Genomic DNA, 19,333 nt, shown 5'->3' on the forward strand with positions numbered 1-19,333 from the left:
GTTTATAAACACCTTTAACGCCTTAGGCCTTTGAGATCAATATTATACAACAGGCATCTCTGAGCAGCTGTCTAGGCAGGAATCACCAGAGCAGCCAAACATCTACAGAAGAGTCCATCAGGCTTGTGACCAGGTCTTGCCCCTGCATAGATGTACAGTGTTGGCTTCGCCCATCTTACTCGGTACCTACTGCCAGCAACTTTCCATGCAAGCATTACACAAAACAGGTGCAGGAGATGGAACCAAAATGCAAGTTCACCTGCTATCCTGCAGCTTCTCTCTGCTCTGCCCTGGTTTGGAGCTGCCCCAGCACTCTCCGAACAGTCAGACATGCTCCTCGTAGCTCGTGTCAGTGGCCACGTGCCCTGCCCTGTATGCTGACTCACAGTGCTAGCTCACACCGATCAAGGCAGCCGCATCAGCTTCCAGCTCATAATACATCAGAGCACACAATATGCTCCTATCATAGGGCAAAAACTCGTCCCTCGAATACACCTAGGTGACTTGCCTTGCAGGACTGGCACCTTTGGGCACTCCTTGCAGGCCTGGCCAGGCACAGTCATAAGATTTTTACTCACTTTTCTGATTTGACAGGAAAGAGCTGCTGGCAGCAGATACCAGCCATGGCAAGCCAGATGTTCAGCTCCCACAAGTCTCTGTCTCATGTCCCAGCAATAACGTCAGCTGGGGGCGGGCTCTAACTTGCTGTTCTTCTTGGACTGTCCCCAGTCTTTGTGGATGGAGCTGATCAATCCAAAAGCTTCTTCGCGCTGCATTCTTCTGTACTTCCATGTGAAACTGTGTGCTGTGGAGCTGTGCTCCACTGAACCAACTGCTGGGGCGCTCCCTACAGAAGCATGTATTTCAGTAGAGGAAGAAGTGTGTAGGTCAATATGTGAAACTCATGAAGTCCTTGGGGATGAAAATGTGCACAGCAGATCTCGCTCTCGCTCTCACTGTCTCTCCCCTGCTGGTTACCTAGGCACTCCTGTAGCTGGAGAAGTCGCTGGCAATTAACAGAGGATGTGTCTACACAGCAATTGCCAGGTGTGGCTGCATCTCATGCGTGCCCAAGCTGTGTGGTGACGTGCTGCCAGAGGCTCACAAGACCCAGAAACACATTCCAGTTCTATGAGCCTTGCAAAAGCCGTGACAGTTGGGCCTGGGGTGCGGGGTTGGGTGGCTGGTAGCCCAGGACTTGGGATGGGAGTCAGTGCTGCACCTGCCCAGATTGGCCTAGGTTGAGAAAATGTCCTCTAAGGAACAGTTCAACTCTTCAGCTAATTCAGCTCCATTCCCTGGTTTATGAAGCAAACTAATGAGGGGGAATCCCGTCAGATCGGCTTTTAGGAGTTTTACAGCTACCTGTGCCAGCAAGTTGACATTCCCCTGAAATGTAATTGGAATTAATTGCACTGGGGTGTTTGATCTTTGTTTCTATGTAAATTTCATCTCTAATCCCAGCTCTGAGACTTGCAGAGAACAGTGACCCCTTTTTAAAGCCAAAGGGATTAAGTCAACTGGGCCTTTTATCAGACACTTTCTTTTAACCATTTCATTGCGCTGGCCCCAGAATGAATCACTTCTTGTGGACGGAGCATTTCTTCTGGCACAGGAGACTGCAGATTGAGATAAAGGGAGAGCAGTTTTCAGACTAAGGGCTTGGGGAAAGCCTACAGGTGTGGAGGAGCACATGGTTCGGACAGAGACATCCCTTAGGGGAATATCTATTAATAGAGATTCTCTATGTCCTAGTAAGGAGGAGAGGATGGAAGATGATAAAATATGGGTAGGATCTGATCAGAAATAGACAAATAAAAAAAGTCGCATTCAATTACATCATGTAATGGCAGACAGCAAAAAAGTGACAATCATTTAAAACGTTTATATATAAACGCTAGAAGTCTAAATAATAAGATGGGCGAACTAGACTGCTTCGTATTAAATGAGGATATTGATATAATAGGCATCACAGAAACTTGGTGGAATGAGGATAATCAATGGGGCACAGTAATACCAGGATACAAAATATATTGGAAGGACAGATCAGGTCGTGCTGGTGGGGAGTGGCACTATATGTGAAAGAAAGCGTCAAATCAAATGAAGTAAAAATCTTAAATGAACTAAACTGTACCATAGAATCTCTCTGGATAAAAATTCCCTGCTTGAATAATAAAAATATAGCAATAGGGATATACTACCAACCACCTGACCAGGATGGTGATAGTGACTGTGAAATGTTCAAGGAAGCTATAAAAATAAAAAACTCAATAATAATGGGGGATTTCAACTATCTTCATATTGACTGTTTACATGTCACCTCCGGACGGGATGCAGAGATAAAGTTTCTTGACGCCTTAAATGACTGCTTCTTGGAGCAGCTAGTCCTGGAACCCACAAGATGAGAGGCAATTCTTGATTTAGTCCTAAGTGGAGCACAGGATCTGGTCCAAGAGGTGAATCTAACTGGACCGTTTGGTAATAGTGACCATAATATAATTAAATTTAACATCCCTGTGGCAGGGAAAACACCACAGCAACCCAGCATGGCAGCATTTAATTTCAGAAAAGAGAACTACACAAAAATGAGGAAGTTTAATTAAACAGAAATTAAAAGGTACAGCACCAAATGTGAAACCCCTGCAAGCTGCATGGAAACTTTTTAAAGACTCCATAACAGAGACTCAACTCAAATGTATACTCCAAATTAAAAAACATAGTAAGAGAAAAAAAAAGTGCCACCGTGGCTAACCAACAAAGTAAAAGAACCAGTGAGAGGCAAAAAGGCATCCTTTAAAAAGTTGAAGATAAATCCTAGTGAGGAAAATAGAAAGGAGCAAGCAAAGTGTAAAAATATAATTAGGAAGGCCAAAAAATAATTTGAAGAACAGCTAGCCAAAGACTCAAAAAGTAATGGCAAAAAAAATTTTTTTTAAGTACATCAGAAGGGGCCACTGGACGACCAAGATGCTAAAGGAGCACTCAAGGACGATAGGGCCATTGTGGACAAACTAAATGAATTCTTTGCACTGGTCTTCCTGGCTGAGGATATGAGGGTGATTCCCAAACCTGAGCCATTCTTTTTAGGTGACAAATCTGAGGAACTGTCCCAGATTGAGGTGTCATTAGTAGAGTTTTGGGAACAAATTGATAAACTAAAAAGTAGTAAGTCACCAGGACCACACCATATTCACCCAAGAGTTCTGAAGGAACTCAAATGTGAAATTGCAGAAATGCTAACTGTGTTTTGTAACCTAACATTTAAATCAGCTTCTGTACCAAATGATTGGAGGATAGCTAATGTGACACCAATTTTTAAAAAGGGCTCCAGAGGTGATCCTGGCAACTACAGGCCGGTAAGCCTGACTTCAGTACTGGGCAAATTGGTTGAAACTATAGTAAAGGACAGAATTATTAGGCACATAAATTAACATAATTTGTTGGGGAACAGTCAACATGGTTTTGTAATGGGAAATCATGTCTCACCAATTCACTAGAATTCTTTGAGGGGGTTAATGATCATGTGGACAAGGGGGATCCAGTGGATATAGTGTACTTAGCTTTTCAGAAAGCCTTTGACAAAGTCCCTCACCAAAGGCTCTTAAGCAAAGTAAGCTGTCATGGGATAAGAGGGAAGGTCCTCTCATGGATCAGCAACTGGTTAAAAGAAAGGAAACAAAGGGTAGAAATAAATAGTCAGTTTTCAGAATGGAGAGAGGTAAATAGTGGTGTCCCTCAGGTGTCTGTACGGGACCCTGTCCTATTTAACATGTTCATAAATGATCTGGAAAAAGAGGTAAACAGTGAGGTGACAAAATTTGCAGATCATATAAAACTACTCAAGATAGTTAAGTCCGAGGCAGACTGCAAAGTGCTACAAAGGGATCTCACAAAACGGGGTCACTGGGCAACAAAATGGCAGATGAAATTCAATGCTGATAAATGCAAAGTAATGCATATTGGAAAACATAATCCCAACTAGACATATAAAATGATGGGGTCTAAATTAGCTGTTACCACTCAAGAAAGAGATCTTGGAGTCATTTTGGATTGTTCTCCGAAAACATCCACTCAGTGTTCAGCGGCAGTTAAAAAGCAAACAGAATGTTGGGAATCGTTAAGAATAATAAGAGAGAAAATATCATATTGCCTCTGTATAAATCCATGGTACGCCCACATATTGAATACTGCATGCAGATGTGGTCACCCCATATCAAAAAGGAAATACTGAAATTGGAAAAGGTTCAGAAAAGGGCAACAAAAACAATTAGCTTATGCTCTAATACATTTGTTAGTCTCTAAGGTGCCACAAGTACTCCTTTTCTTTTTGAAAAACAATTAGGGGTATGGAGCAGCTTCTGTATGAAGAGAGATTAGTAAGATTGGGACTTTTCAGTTTATAAAAGAGATAACGAAGGGGGGATATGACAGAGGTTTAAAATATCATGACTGGTGTGGAGAAAGTAAATAAGGACGTGTTTATTTACTCCTCATAACGCAAGAACCAGGGGTCATCAAATGAAATTAATAGGCTGCAGGTTTAAAACAAACAAACAAAAGGAAGTATTTTTTCACACAACGCACAGTCAGCCTTTGGAACTCTTTGCCAGAGGATGTTGTGAAGGCCAAGATCATAACAGGGTTAAAAAAAGAACTAGATACGTTCATGGAAGATAGGTCCAGCAATGGCTATTACCCAGGACAGGCAGAGATGTTGTCTCTAGCCTCTGTTTGCCAGAAGCTGAGAATGGGAGACAGGGATGGATCACTTGAGAGAATGGAAAATCAGCAGGCAACATAGGGGACTGGGAGCCAGGAGTTGCTGGTGACACTGATTCACCGACACAGGGTTTGCACTGGTGTAATATCATGTGTATGCAGACAGGTGCTGAGGCTCTAGTCAGGGCAGGTAATGATTGGTGTGTCTTTACCTACCTGGCTGGACTGAGTGGTAAATGTTCACCCAGCGTTTGGGAGGTAAGGATCATTATTAAACAGCTGTCTCTCGTTCTGCCTGTAGGCAAGGCTCCTCTGTTTTGACCCAGACTAGGCCAGGCTCAGGGGAGTGCTGGGAAAAGCTGAAAGTGTCACCATTCCTCACACTCCAGCCCCTGAAAATGTTAACTACAGGAAGGGCCCTGGGGTGGCCCAGAGCTCTCTCTTTACAACTTACCTAGATCTGTAGGGATGGTACCTCTAAATGACTGCTGCACCCAAACGCATTGCTAGGAGATCATGCTGTGTTTGGGGAGGACACTCCCCCCTCCTGGCCCCCACCCCACTCGTCTGTGGGATTCTCCCCATCGGCACAGCTGCCCGGCACCATAACAGTTGGCCACTAGGCTGCAGCTGGCATTCATCCCTGCAGCAAGGAGAGGATGTGTGGCAGTGACAGCTCTGCTGAGGCACAGAGCACCACACATTTGTGCAGTGGTGGGAGCAACACAGCCCCTAGGAACTTGGAGGCACTTGGTTCAGTAAACTCAGATGCCTTTGCTCAGCTCCTGAAGCGGCTGTGGTATGTAAAACTATCTGAGAAAGTAATGTAATCCCTACTTGGCCAGTCTCACTCATAGACACACGGCTGATCCCTGGCCTCTTGGCAGGACCACCCGCGGTTCAGGAGCCACAAGCCCAAGGCCTGTGTGGTGTTATTCCGCCTGAGTTACACAGCCATTAATTTGACAGCTTTGCATGGTAATCTCACTACAGCAAGTAATATTGAAGGCAAAAAAAGGTTCCAAAATAGCACATAGGTTCAGACAAAGTAGGATGAGAGAGACAGAGTTGAACCTGTTTCCTTAACTTTAGCAGCACCCCAGTTTGGGGAGGGGTGAGGGAACAGTTGTGATTGTTTGGAAAATACTAGTAGGAAGGCTCACAGGGAATTTGAGATTTCTTGAGTGCAAGATGGGAATAGAAGTGCATTGACACCTACAGCATATTGCTCAGAGTCATGGTAATCTGGCAAGGGACTGCACGTGTCTGGGGTTTGCTTTTCTTTATTGCACTGCTACTCAAACCAAAGAACTGCTCAGATGTCAACATTTCCTGCGCGGGTGGCAAAACAAAGCTGAGAACCTGTCCTGGGGAGCAGCACAGCTGGGCGGGAAACAGTTTTCCCAGCCCATGAAACATCAAGATTTCAAACATTTTCCCAATCTGCATTGGGACAAAGCTGAGACCTTGCACAGCTTTTCGCAAGAGAGTGAGAGACACCTCGGAATAGCCAGGGCACTCACCAGGAAGGAGGAGCCCTCCAGGTTCACGCCCCTGCTCCAAATCAGTCAGACAGAGACTTAAAGCTCATCCTCAAACGCCTGATGGGTGCACCAAGCACCGCTCTCTTGGCTCTGCTAAGGTAGCTCCCTCACTGGTGGTTCTGATCAGAAAGTCCATCCTGGACTGACAAAGCTTCCCAATTGAAACTGTTTCAATCCCATGCAAAGTTGTGGTTTCACCAAAGTGGTGTTTTCTGATGAAAACCTGTTTAGTTGAAAAGTTCTCACCCGCCTCCAGCTAGGATGATGCTGACAGGGGAGCAAGTGGCAATGTTCTGTCACCTCTTTCTGGACATCTCTTTGCTTTCAGATACTTTCATTCCAAACAGAGCCCCTCCCCTGGTTCTCACCCCTGCTCCTTTATTTGGATAGCTAGTGGCTGAATGAAACAAACACTCCAAATTTCCTGTGAAACAACAGTCCAAAAAGTGTGAAATTGGTGTTAGTGAGCGACTCAGACCTTTTCTCCAGGGAGTGACTGTGAATGCCCCCGTCAGGAGAGCTGTCACATTGACAGACCAGACCTTGACTCCTGCCTGTCCACAGGCTGAATCTGTGTGACAGGGTTCAGTGAATGCACGCTGAGGAGTCCGTATTGTTCCTATGAAGATTTCATTGCATGGACGCAGAGCAGAGAGTTGTACCACATCAGCATTACTGAATGGGAAAAGCCACAGAAATACATTGTGTCAAATACAGAGGACCAGGTGGAGCTGCAGTAATTTTCCACTTTACACATTTTTCAGCCCTTTTCTTTTTTTTTTCTTTTTTTTTTTTAGTGCTCTAATGGCTCCCTGGTTTGCAGCAGGACTTGGAAATTGGGAAGGGAGAGTGCTGTGGGCTCAGGGTGCTGTCTTTTGCGGACACCATGACAGTCTGTTCAGATTCAGCCAAGTTCTAAGGAGCTGAAAATCACCATTCCCAGCCCGCACTAGGCTCACCAGAGCTTGCTGATGACTGCTGCCAAGAGGGCTCAGGATTCCATCTACACTGAGGATGCCGCCAGCTCCCGAGAGCGAGATGCAGAACTGAGCCACCCAAGGACGAACAAACAGAAACAATCCTCCTTCTCTCTGTCTTTTCATCCCTCGCAGCACGATTTGGCTTGAGGGAAGGAGTGCTGTGCTGGGAGACAGGAGAACATGGGTTCTACATTCAGCTGTCCTACCAATGGGGGTTAGTAATTATGCGTCCTTCACAGCACTCATTAGTGAGGAAGGCCTCACAGCCCATTATGAGATTACATACAATGGGAACAGAGTATAGACCTCTAATCTGGCAGATCTATATGTCAACTGCTTAACGAGAGCTTCTCTCAGAAAGACTCTGCCATGGCCAGTGACTCCCACAATGCAGCAACTTCCGGCACCATGTGGGGAGGCTGCAATGCATCATGGTATATGTAGTCTGACCAGGGAGCCTGGCCCTAGTGAAGGGGGGGCACCTGTATTGCAACTCCCCTCTGGGTCATTATAGGGCAGACAGAAAATAAATCCTGCCTAACCTGAACATTCAAAGTGAATGCTGGGCCCTTGCATGCTGTGCTGGCATTGACACCACTGCAAAGGGAACAAGGAATTCTGATTGGATTGCGTTTCACACCTACTCTCTCAGGGTTCTCTGCATCCGGGGCACCAGTGCCATTAGATAAGGCTCCCAGTTAGACCCTCAGGCTATGTCTACACTTTGCGCTGGGCGGTGATTCCCAGCTTGAGGAGACATACTTGCGCTAGCTCTCATCTAGCTACCATGCTAAAAATAGAACGGAGCGGCAGCAGTGCTACAGGTAAGTTAGCCACCACAAGACTGGCCCCACCTGAATCCGCAGGCACATATTCAGGGTGGCTAACCTGTCCCACCACTTGCATTGCCATTGCTACATTCTATCTGAGTGTGGTAGCTCAAGTCAGAGCCAGTGTGGAGATGTCTCCTTGAGCTGGATGTCACACCCCTGCTCCAAGTGATCCCTTCCCAATCTGCACTGACTCCCAGGAGTTTGCAGAGTGACTGAAAGCAGTGGCGCTGGAACCAGGGGGCCAGGGCCCTCCCACTTTTTGAAAGTGGATGGGCCTGGCCCAGCCATTTTTTGCCAGGGCAGATCCAGCCTCCTTCCCCTCCTCTTCCCCCCAAGGCCGCCCCCCCACCCCGGCAGGCCAGTGTGGAGCCGTGCGGACCATCCACCTGCCTGTGATGCGGAGGGGCTGAGAGCAGCCCCCCGCCTGTGTCCCCGCTCTTGGGGCTCCCCACCCGGCCCAGGGCAGATGGAGGTGGAGGGTCTGTGACTCCGTGCCAGCTCCCCACAGCTGCCTGTGTGTCTCTCCCCGATCTGGCTCTGGCCAGGAGTGGGGAGGGGACTCCTTGACCCTGGTCCGGCATCCAGGTTGGCCAGGGGTGGGGTCTTGGGGGGAAAAAAGGGTGGGGGCAGGGCCTTAGGATGGGGGAGGATGTCCCATTTTGGGAAGGCTCTGGCACCCTTGACTGAAAGTTACCCTGCAATGGAACTTCAGTCAATAATTCTGTTGATGATGCCCAAGAAGAAACAGAGTCCAGCTCACTCTATCTTAGCTCAAGTTGTCAGTGCTAACAGTAAAAAAGCAGGAAAAGCTAACAAACTACAGATCTGACTCCGAATGCAGGGGGGGGGTTGGGTAGGAGCACAGCCACTTCCCAGAGCAGTAACGCACTTGAAGGTGATTTCTCTTTTAAAATTCTCTGTTTGCAAAACAGATTCTACAGTAAAGCAGCTCAAGGGAGTCACCAGCCTTCTGGAAATGGCATTGGCAAGAGTCTCTTTTGTGAGTTTAAACAAATGGTGTGAGGGTGAGGAACCAGTACCACAAAAGTCATATTCCTGTATGATTTCTAGCCACATGGAGTGACTGGATTCTTCCTTCAAACGCAGCTGAGTAGGCTTTCAATAAGTGTTTAATTTAAAAAAAAATCTTAGACTTTTCACCACATCAGCTGCCGTTTGTTCACTCTGTTTGTTTCGCCCAGAAAAGACAATGAAAACAGACTAGTCAGTTTCACTCTTTTGCTGTCCTGCCTACCTCAATGCTGCCATGTTTGGGGGCAAACACTGCAGGACAATGTTTAAATTCAACCAGAAAATAATTTACCTTGATGAAAAATGTGAAAAAAGTTACTGTTGCCATTCATAGAGTCACAGACTCCAAGGCCTCTGTGATCTAAAATGTTCCCATGTATCAAACATTACTGCCCAGTGGGATATGAAATACTACAGCTATTTCCTGTCTAAGTGCTGGGAAATGGCTGTGGGAGTCGGAACAGGGTCTCAGCCACTCCTTCTTACTCTGCATACATGTGACTCTTAATGGGGGCCACTTTATCTATTAATATTAGCTTTTGCAAAATCTTTATTCTGTTTATTTTATTAAATATAAATTGTGGGTTTCGACTCCCTAACGCTCTCTACATGAATTTAAAAAACTCCAAATAAAATAAACCGCTTTCAAAATCTGGACTGTGAGGCAGGACCCCACACGGGTGTCTGCACAAGTTGCCAGAAAAAATACTGTCTGTCCCAAACTGTGACAGCACGTGAACAGCCCATGTTCGCTCAGGGAAATTGCTCCTGCATGATGTATTGACTTTAGATTCAGTCACAGACCACTAGAGCCAATTAGGCTTTAAACTATTTTTAAATCTTGGGATCCTGATTCTATTTACTTTTCATTTCATGAATCATTTGACAAGTGTGAAAGTCGTTAAATGTCTACATTTCTCATCCAAAAAGCATTCAAATACCCCCCCCACACACACACACACACATTGACTTGCATATGCCAACATGTGTGATCTAAGGAAGAAAGGAATTTCATTCTTGTCAAAATCTATTGGCCCCTCTAACAAGGTGACTCTATGATACATTTTATGTTTGCTTTTTGTGACTGAAACATGATCAGTTTTAGTCCCGGTTCTATGGCTCTAAAACAGACTGGAAATGAAATGAGCTCAGCAGCATTTCCCAGGGCTTCCAACAGTGAACTCTACTGCGTAGTTTCCATCACCCCAACAATGACCCCATCTCTGCTTCATTTGTAAAGAGTGCTCATTTTAAATAACTATGTCTTTGCTCTGCTCAAGATGAATGAACTTCTAGCACTTTGAGACAGATTATGGACTTCATCTCTATTACAGGAAGTGTCCCTACAGAGAAGAAGAAGTAATTAGAGAGATGATGTGTTTATCATAGAAACTCTTGTCTGTTCCTCAGAGAAATGGACTATCATACATTTACAAGGGTTGGGGGTAAATTTCCGTCTGTTAAACACACAGGATTCACTCCAGACTCCAAGGCTTGTAAGTAGGACAGGACCCAAGCATAGGAAAATCTTCCCCAAATTCCTGTCAGTTATGCTGTAAGGGGTATAGGGAACAGATATGCCTTGAATGATTAATAACTATTAATTCCTCCTGGCCCTCAAAAATTAGAAAAGCCATCCATCTCTGTTTATCCCAAAATAGCATCCTCCTAGTGAGCTGTAGCTCACGAAAGCTTATGCTCTAATAAATTTGTTAGTCTCTAAGGTGCCACAAGTACTCCTTTTCTTTTGGCGAATACAGACTAACACGGCTACTACTCTGAAACCTAATAAAGACAAACATTGTTCACATCATGTGAGATACTTTGACTTTGTCTATACTGGAACCTAAACAACAAAACTTTTGTCGTTCAGAGGTATGGAAAAAATACCCCCTCCCCGAATGACAAAATTTTTGCCGATGAAAAGCACCTGTGTGAACAGCGCTTTGTCAGCAGGAACGCTCTCCTGCCGACAAAGCTACCACTGTTCGTTGGGGTGGAAGTTTTTTGTCGGTGGGGGAGCTCTCTCCCACCAACAAACAGTGGCTACACTGTGCACCTTTAGCGGTACTGCTGTAGTGGCACAGCCCTGTCGCCAAAAGGTGTGTAGTGTAGACAAAGCCTTTGTCTAAGTACCCACAGAGCAACTCCAGTTAGGAATTCCAGTCCCCAAGAATAGAAACTAAAATGGCTAGATGAGATGATTGTAATCAGGGCTGGCCTTACCATGAGGCAACCCAGAGTGTAGAAAATTGTGTCTGCTGCTGGTGCATCTGTATTCTCTCTGCTCTAGATGCACAGAGATGGAGGAGAGCTGTGCTGGAGGAAGGAGGGCACAAGAGACAGAACAGGCAGGCAGGAGAAAAGTGGAGAGGGAATAACAGAAAGCAGCAGGAGTTGCTGGGAGAGAGAGGAGGAGGAGCCCCTTATGTACCTCTCTAGCACCCGCAGGAGCCTCCACTGATTAACCCCAGCTTCTCAGGGAGCTTCCTCTTTCCTGTCGCTTCCCTGAACCCACTTGAGGAGAACAGGCAGTCAACTGAAGTAGTAGGAGCCAGTGAGGCCCTTAAGACGCTGATATCTTCCCTCACTCAGGCCCTGCTACCAGCCTGCTTATTTGTCCCCTTCAATTGCGTGTTGAGAGCCACTATAGCTGGCACAGAACAGCAGCCATGAGTGAAAGAAGAAAATGACCCTCTGGGGCAGCATTCAGAAAAAGAAAGAAAGCAAAGGAAGCTTTTCTATCTAAGCAGAAAGGAGCTCTCCTGAGATACATAGACACAAATGTTCACGGTGAGCCTTCCGGCCCAGGTGATTCCATTTTCCTCTGCCACTGTTCTCCCACGAACAGTTCCTGTCATAGCATTATTCTCCATAATGGCAACTATGGCATCATCTATCTTCCCAGAAACGCATATAACTTCAAATTTCTGTGTGGCTTAGTATTGTGGCATGACATACTGTTTGAAATAAATGTTGTAAGCAAGAGACTCCAAGGTGTTGACCTTGATATGTCTGGAGCAATGGAACAACTGGACAAAGCAAAGTCATACCTACAGTCTTATGGGTCAGATGAGGGATTTCAGAACGTTCTGAAGAGTGCACAGAAGTTGGCAGAGGAACTTCACACTGAAGCTATTTTCCTACCCATTCAAGAATACAAGAGTCACCGAAGAAAAAGACATTTTGATTACGAGGCACGGGAAAAGCCCGTAAGAGACCCCAAACAACAATTCAAGGTTGAATTCTTTAACCAGGTGTTAGACTGTGTATTACAGTCAGTTGAAGAACGTTTCATGCAGCTCAAGGAACACAGCAGTATATTTGGGATGTTGTATGATATTCCAAAACTCCTCACTATACCTGAAGAAGACCTACACCAGCAATGCAGGGCACTAGAGACAGTGTTGATGACACATGATGACATGCGCAATATTGATGCAAGTGATTTAGGTGATGAACTGAAAGCCCTTTCAAGACACATTTCAGCAGGATCAATTCCAAAGGCTGTTTTGGAATATATGTGCACAAATAAGATGACCACCCTCTTTCCAAATGCTTTTGTTGCTCTGCACATACTTCTAACACTTCCTGTAACAGATGCCAGTGGAAAACGCAACTTCTCCAAGCTGAAGTTAATAAAGAGACTCTGATGCAATCTTCTCTTGATGCTGATCATCTGTGGTGGCCTTTAACCTTAGTCTCACCTCAAGCTCTTTCCACCTATGGAATGCTCTCTGATGATTTGCTGCTTTCTCATGGCATGCCAGATTTCTAGCCAGATTTTTCCAGTCCTTTGTTCCTGTAGAATCCAATGTGGCTGGAACATTAGACTGGAAGAGTTTTCAACAAAAACAGCATTCTGGGTTTTTGAGTACATAAGGCATGGCCTCTCCACATTGGGGATTTCACACCAGTAATGTGTTGGATGGAAGCTTCTATTTTCATTGTCTTTGGGGAACATGAAGTTTTTCACTTGCTGTGGCCCATGCAGTGCAAGGAAGTCCCTCAGGCTACTGCTCAAGTGGGTCCACAGTCCTGGATCATCTAGGCTTAAGGAACTAAACTCAGCAGCAGCTGTTTCTTGTGCCTCCACCAAACTCTTCTCTGATCTACACTTTTCTTCAGGAATGTGCATGGTTACACCCATTTGAGATGGAGATATGGATGCTGCAATAGCTGCCAGGTCACCTGCACTCTGACTAACTGGAAGATCAGGCATCTCCTCACCACTCACATCCTCACTGGGGCCAGAAAGCTCACCGTGAACATTCGTGTCTATGTATGTCAGGAGAGCTCCTTCCTGCTTAGATAGAAAAGCTTCCTTTGCTCTCTTTCTTTTTCTGAATGCTGACCCAGAGGGGCGTTTTCTTCTTTCACTCATGACTGCTGTTCTGTGCCAGCTATAGTAGCTCTCAACACTCAGTTGAAGAGGGCAAATAAGCAGGCTGGTAGCAGGGCCTGAGTGAGAGAAGATATCAGCCTCTTAAGGGCCAAACTGGCTCCTACTACTTCAGTTGACTGCCTGTTCTCCTCAAGTGGGTTCAGGGAAGCAGCAGGAAACAGGAAGTTCCCTGAGAAGCTGGGGTTAATCAGTCCAGGCCCTCGGGGTGCTAGAGAGGTGCATAAGAGGCTCCTCCTCCTCCTCTCTCTCCCTGCAGCTCCTGCTGCTTTCCGTTATTCCCTCTCCACTTTTCTCCTGCCTGCTTGTTCTGTCTCTTGTGCCCTCCTTCCTCCAGCACAGCTCTCCCCCATCTCTGTGCATCTAGAGCAGAGAGAATACAGATGCACCAGCAGCAGACACAATTTTCTACACTCTGGGTCCTGGTGCCCCCCCCCCCCGGCCCAGTCTGGCACCTGAGACAGCCGCCTCAGTTCGCCTCATGGTAAGGCAGCCCTGAGCTGTTAAATAAGGATCACTTTGGTTCCACAGGGCCCTGTGTGACACTGATAGGGAACACTAATGAAATACCATTCCTGGCCCGGACTGAACCTTGGATCTCTAACTCAAGGAATGAGCCGCTACTTTCTAACCTAGAGCTGTCTGCCATCTTACCAATGCAGCTGGATCCATCTGGACTGGTCATGAAGCCACGCGGGCACGTGCACACGTAGCTGCCTGCCGTGTTGGTGCACTCCCCACCATCGCACACGCTGGAGATCGTGGTGCACTCATCCACATCTGGAAAAGAACAAGCCACCAGGGATTAGTCTTCTCTGCAAAGATGATTTGCACTATCTTCTCTGCTCATCTACACCAAGGACTTTCGGCCAAAGGCAATTGTCTCAAGGACAGCACCTGGAATTCCAGGCTGCCACCTGCACTCCAAAGGGCCCTGGCTGGTCTCTGCCAGCTGTTTGGGTGATATCTTCAGCTGACGTTTTTGTAGGGTCGAGACACTGTAATTATCCCTCTCCTCCATCCCCATTATTCTACATGGCCCTTCACCACCCTGGCTGACTGCCAGCAGAGACCCAGGGCTCCCCCGCAAAACTGCTCCTGCCAGGAACTCCCGCTCAGCTAGGCAGAGCCACTGAGGGAAACAGCTGATCTTGAGGAGCTTCACTGCACTTCTCAGCCTCCAGCTCCACACACTGCTAAAACGCCTGCTGCTCCCACGACAGGCAGTGCGTGTATCTGCCAAGCCACTCACCCACCACTCGCCCATACCCTGAATCAAAGCCATTGCACACTCTCCTGTGGCCACTGGGCAACTGCGCAAATGCTGTCTAGCCACCCTCCCATAGTCCTGCACCCCTCCCTCCCTGTCCCAGCCAGTACGGTAAGTCAGGCACCAAGTGACTGTTGTACAGTCTTCAAAAGGCAGAATACTGGCTAGTTCCTTCTGTGCTCCTGGGAGCTCCTGCAGTGACCCCAGCACTGGGGTTATCCACCCTACTGGCACCACACCATTTTAGGCACAAAGGGTTTTGTATAGCACTCTGCTGTCAGTGCCAGGCACTCATCTCTCACTCACTCTCTTTCCCAACAACATTTACTGCTCCATGGCTGTGCCACCATTAGTGAGTATTTAGACTTTGCTATTAAGTTAGCAAAAGGGACAAGACAGAGAACATGGCTAGATGGGCAGACACGTGGAGAGGGAACATGCTGTCCAGCTCCACTTGTCTGGGAGTACTAGGGAGTGATTCCAAAACCAGGGAACAGCCCACGAGAAAAGAACCTCTGGGAATCTGGGTGTTCAGTAATGCCCCTCATGTGCCCCCACATCAGTGACCTATGGCCCTGCTGCAGGAGGCCCCCTGGAGATGGAGGGGGTCCAAACCAGGACTAGCTGTAAGGTGTTGCAAGACCATGTGTGTCCACAAGCTCTGCCAAGTCCTTCTCTTTTTGCAGCTCCCTCGGATTGGGGTGCACATGTGTTAGACAAAGAGTCGAGATGAACACTGAGTCAGCGTCTTCTCACTGGACAACAGAAGGCAAGTCCCAAAGAAATTGCAACAAGTCTTTTTGCAGTTGAATCCAGCAATATGGCCTGCAGGCTGATCTGGAAGCTGTGAAATGGAGCCCAGTGTTCAGAGGCCCTGGGACCAGGGGCGGCTCTACCAATTTTGCTGCCCCAAGCAGTTGCCACTGAATTGCCGCCGCCGCAACAACTGCGGAGCTGCCGCCAAATTGCCACTGTGGGACACAGACTGCCACCCCATTCTGAATGCCACCCCAAGCACCTGCTTGGAAAGCTTGTGCCTTGAGCCGGCCCTGCCTGGGACTAACAAGAATTGTTACATGAGTAGTGAAACACGCAACACGCCTTGCAGCAAGATAGCCACTGCCATTGGACCATGTCAAAGCATTCCCCAAGCATCAGTGAATGAACACCCACTGTCCCAGAAAGAGAGGGCAATATTGCTCCCAGGCTACAGCTGGGTAAAAGCAAGCCTGGAGAGGCTGTGCCTAGTGCAGGGTTCAGCAGAAATTCTGTGGCAGAGCTGGGACCAGAAGCCAGTTCTTCTTCTTCCGCACCCTGACCTGTAGCTTCAAGACCATCCTCTCCCTTCTTACGTCTTTGAATCCCCACGGTTCTGAACCTGTAAACAGGTGCCAGCTCCTGGGGCCTGTTCCTAACTTTGGGCACCCACAATTGATAATCTGACCAGGGGAAAGAGTACGACAGCCAAGAGCTGAGCTGGAAAGAGCAGTTGTGCTGGAACTGAGTGTGCTCCAGAGGTTGGTGGGACGTGCGCCTGGAGATTCACCAGGTTTCCAGATCTCCCCTGGTAATGTCCACAACAGCAAAATGGATTATTTATTTCTATTGCTTCCTTTTTACTGATCAGTGTTAATAAACTGCATATGTAATCCACACACCTTCTGGGGGTGGGGTTCTGTCACATCTAGTGGTACCGAGACCACTTAGAGAGAGGTAAAAATAAGTCTGCTGTATAGCCTTAGCTACCAGCCAGGTGGCTTTTAGCTCATGTGGTAGAGGCTCCTGCTCTAAGCTCCCAGAGGCCGCAGGTTTGATCCTGCCCACTGACAACCAGGGTCTGTCAGCGTTACACGTGGCCCAGCTAAAGTCTAGCTCACTGCAGACACAAGCAACCACTGCCGAGGAATCACATGGGGAGCCCATAGGCGATAATGTGCCAGAAAACAGAACATAAGGGTAAGGAGAGGGAATAAAGTTGAACAAGTCCCTACAGCGAGGTGCTTCATGCCAGCATGGTGTCTGCTACAGGAGCGGGGATATCAGAGAAGCAGGCTAAGAACAGAGGTGCTTTATAATGAGTCCATAAACTGCAAATATTATCCAGTTGTTTGCAAAAGTTCCCAAAATGCACTACTGCTGGACACTGTATGGGACTGATCTGTGAGCTTGGACTGCAGGTCACGTGAGGCTAGTTCATTATCAGTGGGATGTAGGTTGCACAGGGCTAATACAGGGACAGGGGCTATAGAGTGCTATGTGAGGGGCTATAGAATCATAGAATATTAGGGTTGGAAGGGACCTCAGGAGGTCATCTAGTCCAACCCCCTTCTCAAAGCAGGACCAACCCCAACTAAATGATCCCAGCCAAGGCTTTAAGCCGGACCTTAAAAACCTCTAAGAATGGAGATTCCACCACCTCCATAGGTAACCCATTCCAGTGCTTCACCATCCGCCTAGTGAAATAGTGTTTCCTAATATCCAACAAGAAAAGGAGTACTTGTGGCACCTTAGAGACTAACAAATTTATTAGAGCATAAGCTTTCGTGAGCTACAGCTCACTTCATCGGATGCATTCGATGAAGTGAGCTGTAGCTCACGAAAGCTTATGCTCTAATAAATTTGTTAGTCTCTAAGGTGCCACAAGTACTCCTTTTCTTTTTGCGAATACAGACTAACACGGCTGCTACTCTGAAACCTAATATCCAACCTCAACCTCCCCCACTGCAACTTGAGACCATTGCTCCTTGTTCTGTCATCTGCCACCACCGAGAACAATTGAGCTCCATCCTCTTTGGAAACCCCCTTCAGTAGTTGAAGGCTGCTATCAAATCCCCCCTCACTCTTCTCTTCTGCAGACTAAACAAGCCCAGTTCCCTCAGACTCTCCTCATAAGTCATGTGCCCCAGCTCTCAATTTGTCCACATCCCTTCTGTAGTGGGGGGACCAAAACTGGATGCAATACTCCAGATATGGCCTCACCAGTGCCGAAAGAGGGGAATAATCACTTCCCTAGATCTGCTGGCAATGCTCCTACTAATGCAGCCCAATATGCTGTTAGCCTTCTTGGCAACAAGGACACACTGCTGTCTCATATCCAGCTTCTCGTCCACTATAATCCCCAGGTCCTTTTCTGCAGAACGGCTGCCTAGCCACTCGGTCCCCAGCCTGTAGCGGTGCATGGGATTCTTCCATCCTAAGTGCGTGATTCTTCACTTGTCCTTATTGAACCTCATCAGATTTCTTTTGGCCCAGTCCTCCAATTTGTCTTGGTCACTCTGGACCAGGGGTGGGTAAACTTTTTGGCCTGAGGGCCACATCGGGTTTCCAAAATTGTATGGAAGGCCGGTTAGGGGAGGCTGTGTCTCCCTAAACAGCCAGGCGGGGCCCAGCCCCTGCCTCCTATCCGACCCCCCGCTTCTTGCCCCCTGACAGCTCCCCCAGGACTCCTGCCCCATCCACCACCCCCTGCTCCCTGTCCCCTGACTACCCCCAGACTCCCCACCTCTGACTGCACCCTGCCACCCTGTCCAACCCCCCGTCTCATTCCTGACTGCCCCCCCGGGACCTCTGCCCCATCCAACCCCCCTGTTTTCCACCCTCTGAACACCCCAACCCCTATCCACACCCCTGACCTCTGACCACAGCCCCTAAACTTCCCTGCCCTGTATCCAACTCCCCCTCCCCCTTACCGCGGTGCCCGGAGCAGAGGCGGTGTGGCATGCTGAGGCTGCGGGGGAGGGGCCAGGGACTAGCCTCCCAGTCCAGGAGCTCAGGGGCCAGGCAGGAGAGTCCTGCGGGCCGGATGTGGCCTGTGGGCTGTTGTTTGCCCACCTCTGCTCTGGACCCTATCCCTACCCTCCATTGTATCTACCTCTTCCCCCAGTTTAGTGTCATCTGTGAATTTAGTGAGGGTGCAATTAATCCCAACATCCAGATCATTAATAAAGATGTTGAACAAAACCGGCCCCAGGACCGACCCCTGGGGCACTCTGCTTGATACCTGCCAACTAGACATCGAGCCGTTGATCACTACCCATTGAGCCTGACGATCTAGCCAGCTTTCTATCCACCTTTATTTGATTTACCTTTATTCACAACTGAAATCCATGTTTCAAAGCTAAGCTGGAACTAGAATTCAACCGACAGTTCTGCACCCAGAGAGACTGGCTGCTGGCTCCAGTTCAGCAGGGTGATGAGAGATGGCGGGAATGTGCCAAAGTGCTTTCAGAGTGGCCAAACTTTGAGGATTTGGCAGCCAGCGAAATCAGTCATCTCTGCTAAGCAGCTTTATTTATTGTATTTTTAAACCATCACACGTTTGTGAATGGACCAGGAAGGGGCTCTATGCAATGCAAGGGCTTTGCATATAAACCTCTGGGGCTGGCAGGAGGTTAACAAGAAAGAACTGGGCAAGTTTTGCTCCTTTCGAAGCACTTCACCTATGTGACTGGCCTAGTGCTGCAGCATGCGGCCTGGTGGCATCAGCAGAGTGAGACTAGGCTCTGTGCTGGATACAGGGACAACTGCCCAAAAGCAGGCACCAGCTACTTGAT

At 47.7% G+C, this 19,333-nt stretch overlaps 1 protein-coding gene across 1 annotated transcript in view; it reads right to left on the reverse strand.

The window, feature by feature from the left end:
- FBN3 (fibrillin 3) overlaps positions 1-19,333 on the reverse strand; it is a 285,607-nt gene that overhangs the window by 116,013 nt on the left and 150,261 nt on the right. Inside the window, exon 9 of the mRNA XM_038384214.2 lies at positions 14,165-14,290. Within this exon, the coding sequence (XP_038240142.1) occupies positions 14,165-14,290 (126 nt within the window). The remainder of the gene's footprint in view (positions 1-14,164; positions 14,291-19,333) is intronic.

The sequence above is a fragment of the Dermochelys coriacea genome, chromosome 25, assembly GCF_009764565.3.
Source record: "Dermochelys coriacea isolate rDerCor1 chromosome 25, rDerCor1.pri.v4, whole genome shotgun sequence".
NCBI lineage: Eukaryota > Metazoa > Chordata > Testudines > Dermochelyidae > Dermochelys > Dermochelys coriacea.